The 23,014-nt window shown below is 42.3% G+C and overlaps 1 protein-coding gene across 1 annotated transcript in view; it reads left to right on the top strand.

Moving 5' to 3' along the window:
* Positions 1-22,455, top strand: part of bcl11aa (BCL11 transcription factor A a) — a 49,537-nt gene extending 27,082 nt beyond the window's left edge. The window contains exon 3 of the mRNA XM_053436515.1: positions 16,673-22,455. Within this exon, the coding sequence (XP_053292490.1) occupies positions 16,673-18,906 (2,234 nt within the window). The 3' untranslated portion in view covers positions 18,907-22,455. The remainder of the gene's footprint in view (positions 1-16,672) is intronic.
* Positions 22,456-23,014: the final 559 nt, after the last annotated feature.

The raw sequence follows: 23,014 nt of genomic DNA, 5'->3' as shown, positions 1-23,014 counted from the left end.
GGCCTGTAACGGCATTTACAGACCTGTGATGGCCGTCAGGGGTTTTTGGCGAGATATACGCCGCCACCGCCTTAGGGTACTTTTTAATAGAGAGAAGAAGGAGGATAGGAGGCGGTGGGAGGTTGTTGTCAAGTCGTTGTCAGCCTGGCAGAGAGAGACAGTTCAGGAAGAGAGGGACAGAGAAAGAGAGAGCGACTTAGAGACGCACACTGAGACAAAGACGGAGGGCAGATGGTAAAAAGAGTCGGTGCGGTGTGTGAAAAGTAACAGCCAGCCTGTGTCTTCACTGTGTGCCAGTCTGGCCTAAATATGGCACGCTTTTGACACTTTCTCCCCTCACACACGCACACACACACACACACACACACACACAGTAACACACACACACGCAGATACACAAGTGCTGGGTTAAATTGGTTTTAACATAGGAGCTGTGAGTGCGGAGCATCATACAAGTCTTTTTCAGAAAACTAAGTTTCTATTGAATTACAGTAGCGGTGGCTCACGGCCCTGACCCTTGCATGAGATACAAAGTGTGACCAGTAACTATATTATTATTAGCCTGTGATAAAAGCAACACTAATTTGCAAAGCATACGTTTTAAAGGAACATTTAGAAAAAGAATGGTGTCCATAACATTTGCCAGTCGTGTAATTAATGCTAAATAAAGTATTTTTTTTATCTATTATCAAATGGCATATGTCTTATTATAAGTGCCCTGACTCTTGCATGCAATTTTATTATGTAAATTGCAGAGAAAGTTGATCAATTTGTTACGGATGAAGGAATGTGTGTGTAGCCATTCCTGCTTTACTGAAGGTTGAACAACCACCAACCTGGGGCAGTGATATGCTTCCTCACAGCCGTCCTATAAGACTGAGACTTTTCAAAAACATGCTCTATAAATATAAGATGACTTTATCTATTGTTCCTGGTTGTAGACTGTGATCTTCATTGCAAGAATAGCTCATTTCCTTCCACGACTCTGGCTTTCAGCTGCAAATCTTTGAGAAAATTTGTGAAATACATTAATGCCTCAATAGAATTAAGGTTGTGCTTTATCACTGCATATACCAGGCAGTGTTTGAAATCAGTGAGTGGGATTTTCATGTTTGATGAGAGTAAGTCTTTATTTAGTTTTTTCAGGTATTTCATTTGCAAGAAACGCTGAAAACTACAGATAAACTACAGCCCAGAAGAATATAGTTATTTGTTCTTTCTTTCTATTACTGTGACAGAAGTCACAGCATGGTTAGTTGTTCTCCCTGCACTACTTGAGATAAGCCTCCAGGATATGTTCCTTCAACCCGTGTGACCCTGACAGATAACTCCGACTTAATCCCACACACACTCACACATGCATTGCACGCCGTCCTCTGCTCCGGCTCCTCCTTCTCCTATAGGCAGATGATATAGGGAGGTAACGGTGAGGGGGGAGCTGGGACACATTTTTGGCAGCAGTCAGTAGGCAATATATGGATAAATATAAATGTACACACACACACACATACACGCGCACACACATGCGCATATGCAGAGCTATGTTTCAACTTGATTTACAAGGCTTAGCTCCATGGAATGGGAAAAGGGGAGAGGACGGGGGGCATAGACAGAGAAAGGGAGAGGGGGCAGGTAGCAGACCTAGGAAAAGGAGAAAAGCAACAATTGAAAAACTGTTTTTAACACAAGTGCTGCCGGATTTTGCAGTGGCCTCCCTGTAGGAGAAAAAAAAACTAGTTTGTGGTAAGGAAATATTTATTTATGTGCCTGACACGCTGCTATAAGTCCAGCCTCAGCCGTGTGGGTCACGTTACAAGTTATAAAATACAAGGCTCCACATTTTCCCTCCACCTTGCCACACTGATAGTTTTGGTTTTATCCAGGTTTGGAGTTATCCATCTCCGAGATAACTCTAAATATATGGTTCTTCTGTGTCTTTGTTACTCTAGAAAAAAACTCCCCCTCAGCAGTGTTCATATCTCTGCTGTAAGATAACTGTACCATCATCAAAGTTAGAAGATACACCTGGACCTCTCCTGCAATGACAAGATGTCCGCTCTGAAAAAATAAATGGAGGGACACAGATTTTTAAAAGGGATGCGTCTTGCATTTTGTGTTGTTGGTATTTTTTTGTTGTAATAAAAGCACCAAATGTATCTTTATTGTAGTAGTGTGTACAGATGGACATTTAAACCTTAAAAACGATCAACAGAGATACAGATATATTAGGTTTAAATGTGAAAATTGGCTTTAACTCATGTTTAATTTTTTTTTTAATTGGTCCTTTCATCATAAATCTTATAATAAAAAAATCCTTAGTGGGCGGGTCTAAGATTTTTCCAAATCAGGGGTGGTACAGGGGCCACAATTTACACAGAGGGGCCAATTACATGTCTAGCATCCATGCATTGTATCCTTCCAACATTTTTTCACAAATTCTTATATTTATTGTTATTATTGTTTTTGAGTAGTGAGACTATTTTTCAAAAGACTACTGACAGGACAGGAGCCGGTCAGGGACAGCCCCAGTAAATCTTGTCCGAAAACTAATGATGAGCTGGTAATGTTCCAGTGACACAGTGGAAACACTGGTGGCTATACTGTCATCACTTCATAATCAAGTTGAGCAATCAGAAAAGAACAATGACATTACCTTTCGTTTCGTTTTGTAGGAACGTTTCCAGGAGACGGGGTTGACCAGTCCAACACATTTAGACTCTTAGTCTTATAGGATGATGAGTGACTGTGGTTGCCATCAGTGCAGGTTTTGTTGCCAAAAATAGAAATCTTATTTTTTCTTCTCGTGTGTGGCCGTTCATCCTGCGGGACTGAGGCCAGTGAACACTGGTAGGCTTTTTTCCGATAGGTCGAGTGACCTTCTCATCAAGAAGCATTTTTCGGTAGATTGCCCAGCATGAATAAGTGGCCTTGTAGATTGTTAAGGGCTAATGCGGAGGAGAAAGACTTCCTAAAGATACTTTATGTGAAGCGAGTGTGTGAGTGTGTCTGTGTGTGAAAGCCTGGGAGAGTCTCTGAATGTTTCCTATTTTTCACTTGTGGTCTTTCACGCTCTTCTCTCACGAGGCGACTGCTGAGGTGCTGAATGACTTGCTGCTAATCCTGAATAAGGTTGAGCCAGGAGTGCGTGTGTGTGTGTGTGTTTGTTCAGGGCACTTGCTTGATGATGAGTGATCGTTATGTTTTTTTTCTCTCCCCCTCTGATGAAGACAGAAAGACAGACAAAAAAGACTGAATAGTAAAAGAGAAAAAAAGTGAAGACGCAAGGAAAAGAAGGGAAAGAAGCAGAGGGCTGGAAAAAAAGAAGTATGCCCAGCTTAGCGTCTCCTTCTAGGAAAACGTTCCATCAGCGTGTATTCTGCTCTAAATCGTGTCTGAACCTGACCTGGCGTGATCACCAGCGCTCACATGCAGGGACTGGGGCCTGTTTATCCTCGGTCCTGGGCTATTTTCTGCCTACATGCTTCCAAGTCTCAGGGTTGTAAAATGCACATCAGAGGAAAGTATTCGGGAGATTGTGAGGGGTGTCAGCTCCACCTGAAAATAGTCAAAAGAAATACAGAAAGTGACAACATGGTGGTGCAGGCGTAGAGAGGATCCAAAATTATAGACATAAGACAGAGCATGGGATGATATGAAAAGTGTAGACCACAGCTGGCAGATGTTTAAGGTGTGTTTGAAAGCTGTCTGTAACATTTGAAAAGCCGGTCCCCAAAAACGGTCGTGAAAGAGACAGATGTTTGAAGAAAATATAAACCGACAACAACAACAGCTGAAAAGGGCTCATGTTGTTTAGTTCAGGTGAATGGACATAAATCCTGTCTGGGTGATATTTAATCCTACTGGGGAGGCGGTTTCGTTTTAATATTGCACGTACTGGTCAGTGATGTTGGAATTTGAACCCTCTAGCTGAGTCGTAATTACCCTCCTCAGTACTGTACTTATACTGTGTTCTGGTGCTTGTTTGTACCTACATCACACTGAGACATGTATTTGAAATTGCATGTTTAAGAGTCTGTTGTGTGTTTGCTGTTTTGTTGTCTTTGTTAGAGAGTTGATAGTAGAGAGCTGACGGGACATCAGGGGGGAGAGTGATGCAACGAGCCACCCACGCCATCAGGGCGCCCAAGCCCCGGTAATACTAATCCCATTCTAAATGGGCTATTAAGTATTAAAGAACACATGAAGATCCAGATTAAGTGTAAAACCTGGAGGTAAATTAATTTTAAAAAGTCAGATATCCACATCAACAGCAAAATACAAAGAGAGGTCAGAAAACTCAAAGTAATCTAAAGACTTTTTTGTGACTCCTTCCACATCCTCTTCACTTTGACAGAGAGCAACATGTGGACACTCCTCTACCTTGATCTCAGGGGGGGAAGTATGGTTTCTCAATTATCCTTGTTTGGCTATCCTCCCTCCGACCTGTGGCTGTATTTACGCGAATGCCCATTTAATCCATGGGTTTTAATGGCATATAAAAAAATCACTTCCCCAACAAGATGCCCTCTCCTAATAGCTTTTCAGAGCTGTTTGGGAGCTGTTCGGGTTTGGTCATTAGTGGACCATGAGTGTCTGTGTGTGTCTGCTTACTTTATGTCTGTCTTTGTGTGTTTGTGTGTGTGTGTGTGGTGTTTTGGACCAGGCTGAGAGGCGCTGCTAGGGCGTCCTAGGTGGGATAAGGCTCGATGTAGGGTGGGGTGGGGCACCCAGGCTGTGCCCATGAGGGTGGGGTTGTTTAGGGTTTGGGAGTGTGTGTGGTATAGCACTTAGGCCATGCTGGGCCTGATGGGAATGCTAGGCCCCCCACACCACTTTTCCAAATCACTAATGGAGCATCTTTGGGCGCACATAAAGACGCACATACACAAAAATACTCACACAACTTTGTCACATGCATGTACAGTAGATGCCCACCCATCCACCTCTCTCTCCCCCCCCCCCCTCTCTCTTTTCCCCTCTGTTGCTTTTCACACTTCTTAATTATTTACTGGCCTTTTTGTCCGCCACCGGTGGCCGGGCCCCAGGCATATGTCAGTCTGTGTGTGCAAAATGAAATGAACACCACTTCACACACACAAACAGGAGTGGCCCTCGCATCCAGCACAGGTCTTCTATCATTCACAGACGTTGACCAGTCACCAGCGTGTTGAAAACACTCCTCACATTCCCACTGTGGGGATCGTGTGTTGACACTGTCAGTGCTGCACTTTTCAATTGTTGAAGATGGGGTACTGTTTGTGTACCATTGATTTAGCAGAAAATTACACATAGACCATGATGGAAAGAATCTAGATAATTTACGAGACAGACACAAAGTGACATTTATGGCAGAAACTAAAAGAACAATGAACAATGATGCTCAGCTCACTTGAAGACCAAAACCTGTGTGAAACCAGAACATAAAAAAATACAAAGTTCATAATATATTCGAAACCAGGCACAAGATAATTAAACTAAACCTTTTCTCAGGCATAAGCTTATTAAGTCAAATTTTACTTTTGGAACTGACAAAAGTTCTCCTTTTCACCCTCTTGGTTATGACACTGGTCAAATCACTTAATCAGATTAAAAAGGTACTTGTTAACCCAAATTTATTTTAAACTGAGGATGAATCGAGCTCTCCCAAAAACTAACCCTGACCAATGGAAGGGACGATAGGTTTTACACATACACACACACCCACAAAAAAGAAATCTCTCCATCATCTGACTTTGGTTCCAGCCCATGCACACCTTGTTTCTCTTGGAGGGCGAAAGATTTCCTTTGGCGACGAGCGGCGGGCTTCTCGCTCCGGGAGCCGTCACAGCTGCCTTGCACAGTAGAATGAATTTAAAGAGGCAGGTAAACTGCTGCTCGCTTCGCATTAACAGAGCCATATATTTAGCCTGTCTCGCCGGCTTTTTTTTCTCTTCTTCTCCCCCTTCCTCCCATCTCTGTCTTTTCCCTCTGCTCTTAGTTTTTTTTCCCCGGCCTGCAGAAAACGTCTGGGGGATCGATAGGGCTCTCAGGGTGTAGTGACTGCAGCTCTAATGAATCAAGACTACAGTGTTTGTTAAGTAGACGTGGCTGTGAAGGACTGCTGGAGGGGAGTTTGTCTTCGTGCTTTATCTCATCGCAACACTCCCTTTGCTGTTTGTCTCCGTGAGCAACAGAACAGTGACCAAATCTGGGAACTTTGATAGGAAATTTAATATCAACCCTCTCACATAGTTCACCTCTTTTGCCTCCTGGCAGGAAGATTATTTGTGGAGACAACTAGAATCGGCATCGAGCTGGTTTGCCTTTTAAATTGGAAACTATTCAATCCTGGGTACGTTCAGATGATTCTATCTTCACAAGCAGCTCATTGCTCAAATTTGAAAAATAGCCGGTTGATGTAATTATTTATTATCCCTGCCAAAAACCCATGCTGCTGTCATGGAGTCAGTCTTGAAATTCTCTCGTGAACTGTGCCGTAAAATCAAATGCCTGAAAAAGTCTCCTCGAATGCAGCCCAGACCCACTTGAGTTTGTAGCCTTGTCTGGAAACAAAAATAGAAAAAGAAAAATAATTCTCGTGTTTTTGGCCGCAGCTTAAACTGTATCTCTCCAAGGTTGGACAGTGATACGGTGGGAGGCTGTTGGTTTTCAAAGCAGAATTTGTATTTCCTGTCATACCTCCTCCTCCTCTTTTCTCTCTTTCACCACAAGCAAGAGCTATCTAGGAGAAAAAATGCCTTTTTATCGCTGATGGCTAATAGTCATAAATTTGTATTAAATTTGTCCTTTATCGATTGGCCTTGCCGGATGAATACAATTAAAGAGACGGCGCTGAGTGCTTCCCACCTGGGATGGGATGATGAAAGGATTAAAAGAGGGGAGGGATGGATGGACGGAGGGAGAGAGGGAGAAGAAACAATGAGGGGAAAGTGGGAGGGGTGGATGGACTGAATGAACAAACATTTTTGGCCTCTTTGGTCGAGTTGCAACCTGTCTACATGTTGTAAATGTAAATGTACGGTGTGTGTCTGTGTTTGTGTGTATGTGTTTGTCTTCTTTCAATATCCCCTCCCCTCATTGATTTCCATGATTCCTTGTCTCCTTCCTCCTTAACCATTCTGTCATGTTGCCAAATCATAAGAAAGAAAAGAGGCAGTTAAATGTGTGGGAGGAGGGAGGTGTGGAAAAGAGAGAGGGATCGAGTGATGGAAACGATAAAAAGGAGACAGACAGAGAGAGAGGACAGCCACCTGTATGCAATGTTGATGGACAGATGGAGGGATGAAACCAGCTGAACGGAGGAGGGATTAGATGAAGAGAGGGAGCAAAGCGCTGTATGTGTTTGAGTGTGTGTATGTGTGTGTGTGTGTGTGTGTGTGTGGGCCTCCGGCCAGCTGAGGTGTTTGTTCGGCTCACAGGGATCTCCCACTGTGGTCACTGCAAGACTTACACAGACGCACACAGTCACACACACACACGCACAAACACGCACCACACACACATAACTGAATTGTCCTTCTTGGCAGCTGTTGCAGGTCCCTACAGATCACTCAATACCACACTGGCTTTTTGTATATACGTGTGTGTGTTTGTGTGTGTGTGTGCGTATGTGTTCAGTGACCAACAGCTTCTTGCTTATGGCCCTAAAGAATTGTAAAGAAAAATAAAACAGGATTGTTTAGGTAGAAATTAAAATAAAAATTTCTAATTTCTTACATTCCTACACTTGAGACATATTTTACTATTGGACTGAAGCTGAAAATAGCTGATGAAAACTATTGAATATTTTCCTAAATTGATTCATTTTCTACCAGAAACATCTTCAGAATTACACATTTTCAATTATCCTCTATAATGACGTCTTTCGAAGAGCCTACCATGGGACACTCACTGAAATAACAGATCAGTTTAATTTTGAAAAAAGACAAATTGAATCAAATCCATTAATTAATTGTAGATGAAATTCATCAGAAGTTGACCTAACAGAGTATCTTACTGATTTAAATCATTCCTGTGATTTCATTGAGGCTTTAAGTCACTGACTATATAGTTTAACAAAACATATTCAAGCCTACTCAATGTTCACTTACTGGGTTTTTTCATTGCTTTCAATAATCCTGTTGATATATTATGAAAAGTCTAAGTGGACCTTATGTTAACCTTTTATCTCATATTGCAACTTCAAGTCCAAGAATAAATGTAAAGCTCATTCCGATCTTTCTGTGGTTGGTTTGAACTGTTTCCATGTTTGAATGCCACCTCTGTGAAGAGTTATTCCACCATGACTGTTCTCTGTGGATTCAGTTAGTCACGTTGTTGATGCTCTCGCGGCAGTTCCAGAAACAAATCCACCAGTTTGAAGGCTCATCAAACACCATCACAGCATCCAGTGGTTTTGCCACAGTAACTGGAACCGTATCACAGTACCCTCTGCCTTCACTGTCGGCGCTGGATAAAGTTGTATTGCATTGCCTCAAAAGTTGAGCCAGAGTGAGCTTTCTTTTCAGATCAACGTTTTTTCCCCTGGAACCTTGTCTGGCAGTGTCCCTGTAGAGGAGATGCTGTAACCCGAACGAATATGTGGGCTAATGTCAATCTAATGTCACAATATTGAGACTGACTCATGTGCTGAGCAGAATCAACTGTATGTCCTGTATCTTCAAGAAACCTTAGTATTTATGTTCAACAATTCTAAAATTGCAAATTGGAGCACAGATATATATTTCCGTTGTGTAAGTAAACTATGAGTTTGACATAGGATGTAATCTGGGAAACAGCTGCATGAGCCCGGAAGTGACCACTTGAAATCAGAGGGAGGTCACCAATCTGCAACAGATTAACAGTTGAAAGAAAGTTTTTGCATTGCATTCTGGGTTTCAAGTAGAAGTCCACGAGCTGAGTCATTGAGAACTGCCCGTGTGTGTGTCAGGACCAAGTTTCCTCTTTCAAACCCTTGTTTCTCTCTCTCTGTCTCTCTGCTCACATAAGTGCTGTAATTTGGATGCTCTGTAATTTCACCATGGTGGTTTAGGGTTAAGTGGAGGCTGTCCCTGCCATCATGAGTACTGCTGTTCCAAATGGACACACACACTCACTCATACACACATGCACACACACTGGATCATTGCTACATTGCGCTCGGATGCTTCTACAAAGGCCAGTCCATTTAATTACATTTATAAACACAGTTTAAGGGCCCGGACTGTGTCATTAGAACTTTATGAGATACATTACTGTGTTTGTGTGTGCGTGTGTGTGCAAGTGTGTGTGTCCAATGGAGAGAAAGAAAAATAAACTTTGTCACACGGCAGATATAGTGGGTAGCCGACGCACACACACACAAACATATTTGAACACATGCACACCAGCCTGCATGCACACACTCTGTCTCTCTCTCTCACACACACACACACACACACACACACACACACACACACACATACACACAAACAACAGTAGATGACTAGTGCGAGAGTTGCAGATAGCACAGTCTGTAGCCCAGCAGGGATTCCACACACATAGACAGAAGGTATTGATATATTCCACACATAAACACACGTGCGCAAACACACACACACACATTGGGACAGACGGTATTGATATTTTTGCTCATCAGCCTCGAGTGTATGGCCGTGCAGGAGAATCACACAGATACACATTTTCGCACACATCCCTGCACACACAGCATGTAATCAGACAGGCTGGATAATCCATTGTTGTTTTTTTGGTAATTCAAATGCGTTCATAGTTCCCTCTTCCATAAAAATACTGCATCATTATTGTCAGGCCTGTGGGCTTCCATTGGCAAAACTAGTTTGGAGTTATTTTAAGTTCCAGTTGTAATTGAAAATAGCTCCATAGGTTGAGCTGGAATACTCTGACAAATAGCCCGACATGTTACCAGCATCTTAAATGTAAATCACAATCTGATAAAAACCAATAGAAAATTGTTAACTGAACCGTCTCAAAGAAAAACAGGCGATAACTAGGGTACAGCCCAAAAAGTTCAGAAGGCAGGATGAATTTATGCTACAACCAAGGGCCTGCATGCTTTCCGAAGCCTCCTTGATCTCTCTCCAAGAACTCTTTGTCTTTTCATTCTGTTTGTAGTCCTGAGGATATTAATTGTACAACTTGGGTTTATTGCAAGCGATGGATGTAGTCACTGTACGTACAGAACGAGGGCTTAAAAACCAAAGATAAGTCCTTGCTTTCTTTCAAAGTTGCTGCATGAAATGCACGTGATTGTTTGGTCTGATTCAGAAAGTTGAAGCCTATTTACGTCCTCATGTTGCACCCCTGTTCCCTCATTATGACATCTAATAACATCGCGAAGAATGGTTTAGTGAAGAGGTCATGGGCCTCTCCAGCCGGCAGACATAAGCACGACTGAACATCTGTGGGATGCAAAAATAAAGCCTGATTTGAAGAAGAAGGAGAGTCATTCATAATTTAGGGTAAGGGCAACACATCTTGGCAGGACTCATCCCTTCTCCTTATTCATATATTGTGAGGGAGCTCCTGCAATGACCACACAACTATTCTCTGCCTTGGCATTCACATGCTCTCCAAACTGCTGTGTTCTACGACGTTTCTTTGATCTAGCCACCGACTAGTAACCAGTAATAGAGGCTGATTTTCTTCCCAGCAGAACACTGCCCTTTTGAGCAATTGCAGTCATGTTGTTATTTGACTGCGCCTCTCCTCAGTGAGCAGACAGGACACCAGCTGCCACTGTTTGCATTCCAATTGTTTGCTGTCCAGTTAGTAAGAAAGCGTTTGCACGGAGGGGAAGATGATTGGGGGAAAGGAGGATAGTGCAGCCCCTTCCTTCTGGACCATACTGGAGGTTTTTGCAGGATGTGCATTGATAGTCCACGATGCCAAAATAGCATTTATAGAAATTTTGTGACAATTGAATACGATGCCACTCAAGTATGTAGCAGTGTTCTTGTTTTTGCTGGTGGCCTGTTTTTTTTAAAAGAGGCTTGATTTATACTTGACCTTATGCTTTTGAGTTTAACAAACAGGACTTTCAAAATTCTTTCATGTACGAGCCCAAGGGTCTTTGAATTTCCTCTGCTCAAACAAGGACATGCAGTTCTCAAATGAAAACACGAAAAGAACCATAATTAGGCCAACACGTTTTTTTCGCATGACAACAATGATGTGGTTAAGTGCTTTTGGGAAGTATAACTGACTGTAGTAACAGAAGCAGAAAGCCACAATTGTTGCACTCTAGTGGGTGATGATGGAGGGAGGAATGAGGGAGGTAGGGAGGAAGGCTGGGTTACGATGGTGAAGTCGATAATGTCCATGTGCTGCAGAAACCATTTGAAAGTCATTTGCTCTTGGTCTGCTCCCACTCCGAGGGCAGTGCGTCAGTTATGGCACGGATGTACGTTCAAGAGATATGAGGTACCGCATGTGTCACTGAAAATATATATGGATTCTAATAGAGGGAGGGGAAGGGTGAAACAGCATGAACAGAACTCATTATCACACAATGATTATATTCATGTCCCCATTATAATTACTGTCCAATATGAATATGACAGAGATATTCATATGCCATAAATTGCCCATTTGACAGTCTGTCACCTCCCAGTAATTTGGCTGGTTTTAAAGGAATATTACAACAATTTTGGTGGGATTTTTATTCCATTCTGTGACAAGGCAGGTTTAGAAAAAGCACAGTTCCTTCAACTGATGAAACTGGTGTTACTCAAACCAGGGAAATTCATGTGTGCTGCAAGACTAAATGTATGACATTGTAGTTCATGTTTCTAAATATGTCTTGTTAAATCAGTTTTCAAAATTGATACATCTAATGCGAATAAGTCCCCTTATTTTGAGTTTCTTAAACCTAAAACATCCAACAATGTGTGCTAAATAGACGTGGAAATAAATGAACGTGCTCCTCCAGATATTAAAGCAAATGTCTGGTGAGGAGTTAAAAATAGTGGCAAAAATAAATTCTAGTGAAATGGCCCGGTATCCCTTTAAGGTAAAGCAGGAGGTGATCGGGGTTAGCGGTGATGCCCAGATGTAAATATAAGCAGCAGGTCCTGAAAGCCTGAGGCTCAGATAGAAATCCCAAATTGTATTAAGGGACATTGTCTCTCACTCCCAGTATGCGTACCTAATCCTGTTTCAGCGATGTTCCATTACCTCAATTACTATCATCTCACCCAGAGGTGGACTCGGCCAAGGACACCACCGGAGAGCCAGCGATGTGTGGAGAGAGAGAGAGGAGAGGATGGAGGGAAGAGGAGGGGAGGGATGGCTGCAGAGGAGAGAGTCATATATGGTTCAAAGAAAGATGGATGGAAGAGAGGAGTTAGGAGGAAAATTAAATAAAGAGATGGACGTTATGCTGTAGAGATAAATTAACACAAGAAAGATAATAAAAGGAGAACAAACTGATTATGCAGATGGGCTTCAAGACCAGTAAGAAAACTGGTAGCTGTGTCCTCGCAAAAACCTGGCATCACTTTTTGTTTCCCAGCTGGTTGGAGAGGGATGTAGTGGTGACAGTCCAGCTACAGGACAGAATGACTGGCTGAAGAACAGGCAGTTTGACAGGCTGACATGTTCTGGGGTGGATTCAAAATGTATAAATAATGTAAGTGTGTCGTGAGATCTTTTGCGCAGTCACCTTAAATGTACACACAACCAAGTGGAGATCTTCGTGCTGTTATGACACTGACATTTTCACAATGTGTTTCATGTCAATAAGATTTACATGCTAATTTAACAAATCTAGAATTCGTAGAAACAAAAATTATTTGTGCATTTATTCCTTTTCCTGGATTTACATTGTTCCCACTGGCTGATTTTGAGTGCTGCAAATCCTTTTGAGAGGGATGGATATGGCCACACACTCTGTCGCTCTCTCTCTCGCTCTCTCACACACACACGCACACGCACACACACACACACAAACACAAAGGAGTCGTGAAATATGAGTCAAGCTAGCCTTACTGCCTCCCTCTCCCATCCAGTAGCACATAAGTGTCCAAGCAATGGCCCTGGCTTAATAGGACTTAATGCCTGTGCTGTCACCGTAGCGTCGCCGGTATCGAGTGTTGGGACACTTCTGAAACTGAGCATGTGTGTGTGTTTTTCGGCGTCTCACTCGTGACTATATGGCTTTGACATTTACCCCCAGGTAAAGAGCTGGATGCTATTTATTTATCCACATCTCCTTTCTTCCTTCTGTCCTCCTCCAATTCTTCTTCCACACGCCTGCTGTATCCAAATTGAACACTTGCAGCAAGTCTTTGTCAACTGCCCCTAAACTAAGAGGTATTACCTCGGCTATTTCTTTCTTTCCCTTTTCTCTGACTGTTATCTGTCTTCATCTTCTGTTCTCCATTATACTTTCTCACTTGATTTTTCTACCTCAGAGTGCTGGCGAGTTTGCCTAATGAAGTGGCTGATGGGAGTGTATTACAGAGAGACAGAGTGGAGCGGTCGCCTACTCTAAAATCCATTAACCTACAGTTTCAATCAGCGCGCAGACAAGTCTGAGCTACGAGTCAAAAAGGAGCGTATTAGCTGAGTTACACTATTGTGCCTCGTGCTTGGGTTTGCTCAATATTTTGCCCACTTTTAGCTGAAAGGACAAACTCTTCTTTTACTCTGTATTATAACTGTGCTGTCATCATATTACATGCACATTCTCAGATTGCCTACAATTGGTAGTGTTTTTCTGGATGGAGCAGATGCAGCTGAATGGGGGCACAGCACCAACATCTACAAGCTCCGGTCCTGTATACAGCCTTAGTGGATCTTCTTAGCCTGTCACTACATCAGATTTCATGCATGTACAAATAACTGAGATACTTCAGGTTTGTTCGCCACTTACATCTGTTAGACCTGATTTTAAGTACCAGCTAATTGTTTTGCTCTGAATCTGAACAATTGCAGGTCTTAACTAAACCCGTGGGTTTTCACACATTTTGGCATTTCGGAGTTATTTAAAAGTCCTGAAATGCTCAAAAGCCTCCAGTAATTCACACAACAGAAAAATGAAGATTAGGAGAAAAGGTTGGCATATAGAGGATAGCATCTTGCACAGGAAAAAACTCATCAGCCCACCCCCATCATTTAGACTGAAAGAGAAAAGAGACTGCATTTTTATTTTCAGTGCTGTCGGTGTTCAGGATTAGTGTACCAACCAGTAGAACAAAGATGAATAAATAATTAAAGCCTCCCCGGACCTGAGAATGCAAATTATATTCGCAGGTTAGATCCGATGCAGGTGGCCACAATTAGTGGCAATTTGTGGCGATTTTAATGATCCATAATTTAGCTGTTGGTCATGTAGGATAGGTGTGATTGTGTGTACAGTAGGAGAGACGGGCAGGGAGGGAGGCACAGACGGCAGACGCACAAAATGAGGGAAAATTAAGGAAGGGGAAGAATCTCCCACCAGGAACGGACATGAATAGACAGACGATCCCTGTTGACGCACACACACACACACAGACACACACACACACTCTTAAACACTTTTACGTGCCTAGTTTATGACAACATGCTATTCTTTCATCGTTCAGTGTCATTTTTGTGAATAAGAGCCTTTCTTTTGTCAATTCAAATTACTGTTAGTGTTTGTGTATGTTATGAAGTAAGCCCCATAGTCTGAAGAGAATGATATAGCTTATAACACATACTTTTATGGACACACACACACACACAGGAACACTTTCCAAATATGTTTTGATGCCATTTTTTGTACTCTCTCTTTCTGGCCATCGGGAGTAAATTGCAGAGTGCCGATGTATAAAAGCTTCTGTGTAAACCATGAGATTCTTTCACTGCTAATTTGGCAAATTCGTTGTGTCAGTAATTAGCAGGTAATATGTCCCGGTTCTGTGCATATTTTTACCATCCACCTTACCTGTTTTACATATTAATGGAATATTTGTAATTCATTGTTCATGAAACGTTACAGTAAAATGGCTTTTTACCAAAAAATCAACTGAGATAATTAGCATCAATACCACGACCCTGCAGTGACACCAGTTTATTTGCTTTTGCAACATTTGTTTCAGTTAATTGTGTTGCAACTGTTTTTGTTTTGGATATAAATGTTGATATATACATAGTTCCCATTTATATATAAATATATTATATACTATCTATATACACTTATTAGGTACATTTAAATTTGGAAATTATTTAATTTTAATTCAAATAAAAAAATGGGTGGCTGACTCATGTATATATGTGATTTAAAATGTGGTTGAAAACTTATTGAGTAGTTTATTTTATTATTTTGAATGGCGTCATGTCCTTAGTGAAAAATACGCTGATCGGTCGGTGTATATCAGGGCCCTAACTTTTGACTTCAGTTTAGTTGCATTCATTCTTGGTGATAGTGACATTAAATGTCTAAGCTCCTGTGTATTACTGTCAGATTGCCTGACTTATCCATTTGTCAGTGTGTGAATCTCTGCTTGTTCAAGTTGTCAGATGCACCCACATTGCACTGTGCTTAATAGGGGAAGGTTCTGAAAGGCGGCAACAATGTTTCGTTTGTCATCTAATCTTGTAAACGAGCTGATGGCCAGCCGTTCTGTACTCTAATGAGATTACACATGCATTCTGAGTCTCACCACAGGTCATCGTTGCCGAGGCCATTCAAAGGCAATTATTGTTTTAAATTTTCCTCTTGTCGCCATCTCAAACTGACTCTGCATGCTTCACTGAGGGAAGCTATGAGGCAGGCTGAAGGGGCTAGTCTCTCCAGAAGAGGCCTAAATGTTTTTACACTCGTACTGTTTTACTTTCCCCAGGCAGCCACAGTGCCCTATGCTCTGTACGTAAATAAGAACAAGTGTGTGTGTTTGTATGTGTCTGTGGGGTGATGGAAGGAGGATGAACCCTACATAAGAGGGGAGGACTCCAAAGCACAATGTGCATGAATACATTGGAATTTTATATATTTGTTATGAGAATGTGAAACCACTTTTTATTTATTGGGACCAGAATTAACCCGTTCTCAGATATGTTAGAAGCATAATTCCTGATGCATCTGATATCATACAGGAGTGAGGAAGCAAAATTCTAAAGCGTTAACAGATTCTCCCATGTTGCCTCTCGTGTATGTGTATGTGTGTGTAGAGTGTGTTTGTCAGCAAGCCTCTGTTTTGGTAGATCAGTGAGAAGTGGTCGTCCGCCGGGACAGCCCTGTTTCTTTGTTCTCCTGCTGACAATGGAGGACTCACAGTCAGTCTAAAGGGAGAAATTATGTCCCAGAGCAGTCTGGGAGAAGAAAAAATACATACACACACACAGTACTTCTCACATGCTACTCATGTGGGGCATGACCTCAATAAGAGCTACTGTTGTATTTGCAAGCCCTCAACACCATGTGCCGACCACTTTTAAAAGCTGTAAGAGTTAGGCCTAGGGTTCAAATAAAAGACTGGTTCAGCCAAGTTAAACAGAGTTGTTCTTCATGTACTGTTTATGTGCAGTTGTGTCTTTCGATTGAATTGCAATATAGCATTTAAAAATCGGTTTTCTTTCTAAACTGACTCACATATTGGTTGATTTATATGATAATGTAAAGCATTAAGTTTGGCTGATGTTACTGATGTGTAATTGATTGGTCAGTTAAAACTCTCTTAACATGATTTCATCTTCTCTGTCACAACAGGTAAGGAGGAGCCGACCACCTATACCTGCACGACATGCAAGCAGTCGTATGGCAGCGCCTGGTTCTTGCTGCAGCATGCTCAGAATTCCCATGGATTCCGCATCTACCTGGAAAGTGAACATGGCAGCCCTCTCACACCACGTATGGGTGGACCTTCCTCCCTCGGTGGGGGTGCAGACTGCCCTTCTCAGCCACCCCTTCATGGTCTCCATTTGCCTCCAAATGCAAGCCCCTTCAACCTCCTCCGCATGCCTGGCTCTGGCTCAGGTGGAAGGGATAGCATCGGAATGGGGGGTGGAGTTGGCTTAGGTGGCCATGCTGGTGGGGGTCATCATCAGAGATTCCCTCCGACACCACCTCTGTTCAGCCCCCCTCCGAGGAACCACTTGGACCACCATCACCTGAGCCCAGAGGAGCTGGCGCTGGCAGCCCACCACCCGAGTGCCTTTGACAGGGTAATGCGCCTCAATCCTATGCCCCTGGACCCCCCTCCAACAATGGACTTCTCAAGGCGGCTAAGGGAGCTGGCGGGCAACACCTCAGGGTCCACTCCCCCGCTATCACCCACCCGGCCAAGCCCCATGCAGCGCTTACTCCAGCCATTCCAAACAGGAGGTGGGAGTGGAGGAACAGGAGGAGCAGGGGGCAGCAAACCTCCATATCTTGCTACCCCACCACCTCTTCCAGGCTCCCTGCAGTCACCTGTGGGCTCTCAGACGACTCCTACTACTCCTCTCCCCTCAGCAGGGACAACACCCTCATCCACCAACCCCTTGAAATCTAAATGTTGTGAATTTTGTGGCAAAGCCTTCAAGTTTCAGAGTAATCTAATAGTGCACCGACGCAGCCACACAGGAGAGAAGCCCTACAAATGTCATCTGTGTGATCATGCTTGTACACAGGCTAGCAAACTGAAACGACATATGAAGACACATATGCACAAATCCTCCTCGCCAAACACAGGAAAATCTGAAGATGGCCTCTCAACAGCCTCTTCTCCAGAGCCTGGTACCAGCGAGCACTTGGGTAGTGCAAGCCATGCCCTTAAGTCAGTGGTGGCCAAGCTGAAAAGTGAGAATAACCGCATGCTTCGTGAGAATGGCGAGGAGGAGGAGGAGGAAGAGGAGGAAGAGGAAGAAGAAGAGGAGGAGGAAGAGGAAGAGGAGGAAGAAGAAGAGGAGGTAGAGGAGGAAGAAGAGAAAAATGGAGAGAGGGTGCCCAGAAGAAACAACAGCTATCACTGTGGTTTGAACCTGGAAACAGCACGTCAGCATGAAAACAATGGCGGTATTGGAAGTCGACTGGGAGCTTTGGCTGAGGAAGTGTCCATCCCTCGTTCCCTGCCTGAGGTGATGCAGGGAATGGGTCTCGCTGCCAGCATGCAGCACTTCAGCGAAGCCCTACATGCACACAAATGTAATGCCATGGCCAAGGAGAACCACCTGCACCACCACCTCAACCGAGACCACCATCACAATCGCGAGATGTGTGATGGAGACTCTGTGCTTGAAACACAACGTGGGGAAGATTGCTTTGTCTCAACAGTGAATGGGCGGGGAGCATCCCCTAATGAATCTGCCTCTGTAGGCCTCTCTAAGAAACTGCTTCTGGGTAGCCCCAGTCCGCTCAGCCCTTTCACTAAACGCATCAAACTGGAAAAGGAATTTGACTTGCCCACTCCAACAATCCCTAATACGGAGAACGTCTACTCCCAGTGGTTGGCTGGCTATGCTGCCTCCCGACAACTCAAGGACCCTTTTCTGAACTTTGGGGATTCCAGACAATCGCCGTTCGCCTCTTCATCTGAGCATTCTTCAGAGAATGGCAGTCTGCGTTTCTCGACCCCGCCGGGGGAACTGGATGGTGGGATGTCAGGCCGAAGTGGTACAGGCAGTGGGGGCAGCACTCCTCACCTGGGGCGGCCCAACTCTAAGGATGGTCGCAGGAGTGATACTTGTGAGTATTGTGGCAAGGTGTTCAAGAACTGCAGTAACCTCACAGTACACCGGCGCAGCCACACAGGGGAAAGACCATACAAATGTGACCTGTGCAATTATGCTTGTGCCCAGAGTTCAAAACTTACACGCCATATGAAGACCCATGGTCAGGTGGGCAAAGACGTGTACAAGTGTGAAATTTGTCAGATGCCCTTCAGTGTCTACAGCACCTTGGAGAAACACATGAAAAAATGGCACAGTGACCGTCCTTTGAGTACCGAAATAAAGTCAGAGTAGAAGGCCGGACTATGGGACCTTTTCCCCTCAGCTGTGTCCACCATTAGTCCCCTGTTTATTCCCAGCTCCTTGTAGATTTGCCCTAAACCCAACACTCCACTTTCGCCAGTCTGGTGGAAGCTTAAGACCATGTGCTCTGCACCAGCACACCCCGTTTCCATTACCCATTGAATGCATGATCTGTATCGGGGCAATACTCTTGCATTGACGCAAAACTTCGAGCCTTTCTCTTGTGCAATAATTTACATGTTGTGTACAATTTTTCTTTTTTGAGTTTTCCTTTTCCATTTTTAAGAATTAGTCAGCATGCATAGTATGTTTTTGCTAATCAAAAAAAAAGAAAATAACTTGTCCCTGGTTGGTTAATTGTTGAGTAAATGTGTTGCTGTTTTTCTCTTGTTCTGTTTTTTTCTTTTTATTCTTCAAAAGAGAAAAGACAAGAAAGATACATCCATGCTGCATACATTCTGTAACACATATCATGTACAGTTTTGTGTTGTAACATGGAAGATGAACAGTCTCTACCCTATTCTCACAACCCTGGAAATGCACTTATCCTGATCTTTCTAAAAGACACCATGTTCGCACAGGGTTAAAAAATTAAAAATAATCATGCATTAGCTTGATGACTAAATTAATGACAGCCTTCAAATTTCTTTCAAAAAGACAAGGGTGCGCTATGAATTTGTACTATCATTTGGTTGAGTAAGAAAGAGTGCCTTTGATATCTTAAGACCACATTGGCCATAATCTTATCTGCTATAAGTTTGGGGTCACACTAGATAAAGCTAAAAGGTTTAAGCCACCCAGGAAAGGTCCTTGCATCAAGCACCTGACTGCAAAAATAGGCTGTGACAACTCATGCTGAAAGATCAGAGAGTTCTTGTTAATCATCATTTAGCTACCTATTACATGTTCAATAGGCTATCTTTAATATGTGGATTTCATGGCAAGCATGGTACAAGCAGTATTGTGTATATCTGAATTATTTGTAGTTTTGTTTCTGGTAAGGAGGTACTTTTGAGTAAGGTAATCTGTAATGTACAATCCTGATTTTGAGGGATAAAACGCATGGCTGAGAAGTGTCATGCATCTGCGTTAGCACAAACCTACAACGCTGCTTTGATATGTCAGTGTGAGGAACAATGCATACAGTAACATATGAGCTCCAAATGAGGCTAACTTTTTTTGAGAGCATTAAAATAGACAGAAAGCGACACAGAACTGAAATCTACTTAACTATTACGGGGATCAGAGGCAATCTCTTTCACACTTTCATTCACATTTGTAGTATAAAAACAGGGTCATTCACTATGAATTGCATAAAAAAAGAAAGAAAGAATTGCAAAAACAATATATCTCTGTTCCAGGGCTCTTGAAAAGAGTGATAATGCGATAATTTTAATCAGTATGCATAGGCTAATGCAGGGCACATGTTTTTGTTTGCTGTTTGCTTTTAACCCAAAAGGAGGGTCTTTTTTTCCTTGTTGAGTTCCATTCAAGCTGTTTATAGTATAGCACTTGTCACGCTGACATCTCTCTTTCATTGTCCCACACTGATGCAATGTTGGTACATGGGTTAGGTCTCAAAGCTAGCTTGACATTTATTGGACATGAAGTGCACTGTTTCAATTTTCCCAGTTTACAAGTTTATGCTGAAAGGGGGACAAATTGTTGAAATGCTGTTAGATAATGAGGGTCCCATAGTTAAAAGCAGTAAAAGATGAGACACAAAATCTGTTGTCAGCAACTCCAGCCTCATGACCCTTGACCTCTGTACCCTTGCCGTTTCACCTTTGACCATTTGTCAGTATGTTACCCCTAGAAACTTGACCTGAAAATTGACCATGTCTTCGAGGTCTGTAAATTAAAAGGTTTGATGATTTAACAATAAGTAGCCATAACAGTGATTTGATCCCAAAATGGATGCAGCACCCATTGGCCACAGCAGCACTAAAGATTTGTATTTTTAACGAGCTGTATTGCCATCGCCACCTGATTAATCTATAGACCTTGACGGCTAGACTACAAACACTCAAATGCTGTTGCTTACACAGAATCTGTTTTTGTATAAATCTTCCTTTGATTATAGATATGAAAATAAACGTTTTTGAAAATAACACTTCACTTCTTTTAGGGGAAACTGTATTTAAGTTTTGTTGTCGTTTCTCTTTTCCTCAGCGTCTTGGTGGTGTTCAAGACTCCGATCACAGTATATATTAAATGATTAAAAAAAGATGAAAAAAACACAAAGGAAAAAAAAAATTCTGTGATGGTTTTGTATTTTATTTTGCCTTGGCTCTTCACAGCTCTTCAGGTTAAAAATACAATTTGCATTGGGGAAAGGATTAAGATTATATATGAATATATAATAAAGAACTTAAAATATAGGAAAATGCACATTCATGTCAATTCCTATGCTTAAACACATTTATGGTCTACTTTTTCTGTATTTCTAGAATTGTATTTGAATTCAATGTTCACTTAGAATAGGCACTATAGTATTTATATTGAGGCTCGTATTTTTAACTGTTGCTTGTGCTCTCTAAAGGTATTTACCATACCTTTTTTTGGTAGTGGAAAAAAAAATCCCAAGCTGCCACAGTATATTTTTTTAATTTGGCAGGATAATATAGTGCGAATTATTTGTATGTTTAAAGAAATAAAAGGAAAAACCCCATAAAAACGCAGCTAAAATATGTGGCATTTGGAGGTGTCGCAGGCCATAAGATGGCTGCCGCTCTGTTTCCTGTCCACAGAGGTGGTTGTACATATCTTCTTTGGTTTTTGGTTCAGACCTCCTCCTCCCCCCCTGCTGCCATTCTTGTATGCAGTAATGCAAGCTGACGTCAGCCTGTTCTGTTGTGTGCTTCTGTCTTTCTCACCCCTCCCACCTGACGACATTCCAACATCAAGAAGAGAGAGAAAAAAAAACTTCATATGCAGTACATGGATTACGAAAAAGCGTAAAAAATAAATACATTTAAAAAGAAATTAAATGTTTTGCAGTTTTTTTTCATTGCCAAACACTAAATGGTGCTTTATATTTAGATTGGGTATACTTTCATATGCAAAGCATATTTAAAAATGACCTGGGGGACGTGGAGAAGCCTGCTTGAGTTGAGACTTTTTTGTAAATGGCAATGCGGAATATTTTGTTATCAGCCTTTTCTATTCCTGTTCTGAGAGCTGTTTGTTGTAACTTGAACTTGAACTTTATCTTTTACTATGGGAGTTACTATTTATTATAACCTACAGGCTCTGTTCAAAACAGAGCCATGGAATGGATCCTTATTTTTGGTTTCTGTTTATTTTATTTTTTTATTTTTGGCTATGATATCATTTTTTTTCCTTTTGTAATGATGGCCAATGGTCATTTGATAAACTATAGGTCTTTAATTTCTGATGTACTTGTTTGGGGTCTCTGTTCAGTTGTACTGGGAAAACCACTGTCTGTGTTTTCTGGCAGATGTCTGCATAATCCTGTTCACACACCCATTTTGTCCCTTTATCGAAAAACAATTAATAAAAAAAAAAATGAAAGCATAACAGTTCTTGTTGCTTATCTTCACTATATATGTGCGTGTGTGTCAAGTTATCTCAAGAGTGTGTGTGTGCATGGTCTGTGCGAGTGTATAGTTACACCCCACCCTACAGCCCCTTGGTATCGTTTACCTGCAACTTCACTGCTGCTGACATCTCCAGATATGATAACGATGAACTTGGCAGCCCTGTCAAGAGTTAGAATGTACAAACATAAAGTTCAGAGTGCAAAGTCTTTACGTCCCAAGTATATATGTCTGTGTGTGGTAAATGAGTCAATGGTGAGCTGTGGAGGAAGTTTTCTCAACATACAGTACTTACACCTCCTCCTCCCCCAACCTTACCCTTCCATTTGGCCCTGTACTATATGCACTTTAAGACTTCTTTATGTACTTTTTATGTGTGTGTATGTGTATTTGTGTGTGTGTGTGTGTGTGTGTGTGTGTGTGTGTGTGTGTAACCACTGTCTTGCCCAGGAAGGGTGGGAGGGATGAGCAGGTGCATACAATATGCAAGTGCATGAAAACTGTGTGTGAAGTGTCACCCTACCTGTTGGTTGAGGCAG

Source organism: Pleuronectes platessa, chromosome 12, assembly GCF_947347685.1.
Source record: "Pleuronectes platessa chromosome 12, fPlePla1.1, whole genome shotgun sequence".
Classification (NCBI taxonomy): domain Eukaryota; kingdom Metazoa; phylum Chordata; class Actinopteri; order Pleuronectiformes; family Pleuronectidae; genus Pleuronectes; species Pleuronectes platessa.
The sequence above is the reverse complement of the archived record's forward strand: the minus strand, read 5'-3'. Positions and strand labels throughout refer to the sequence as shown.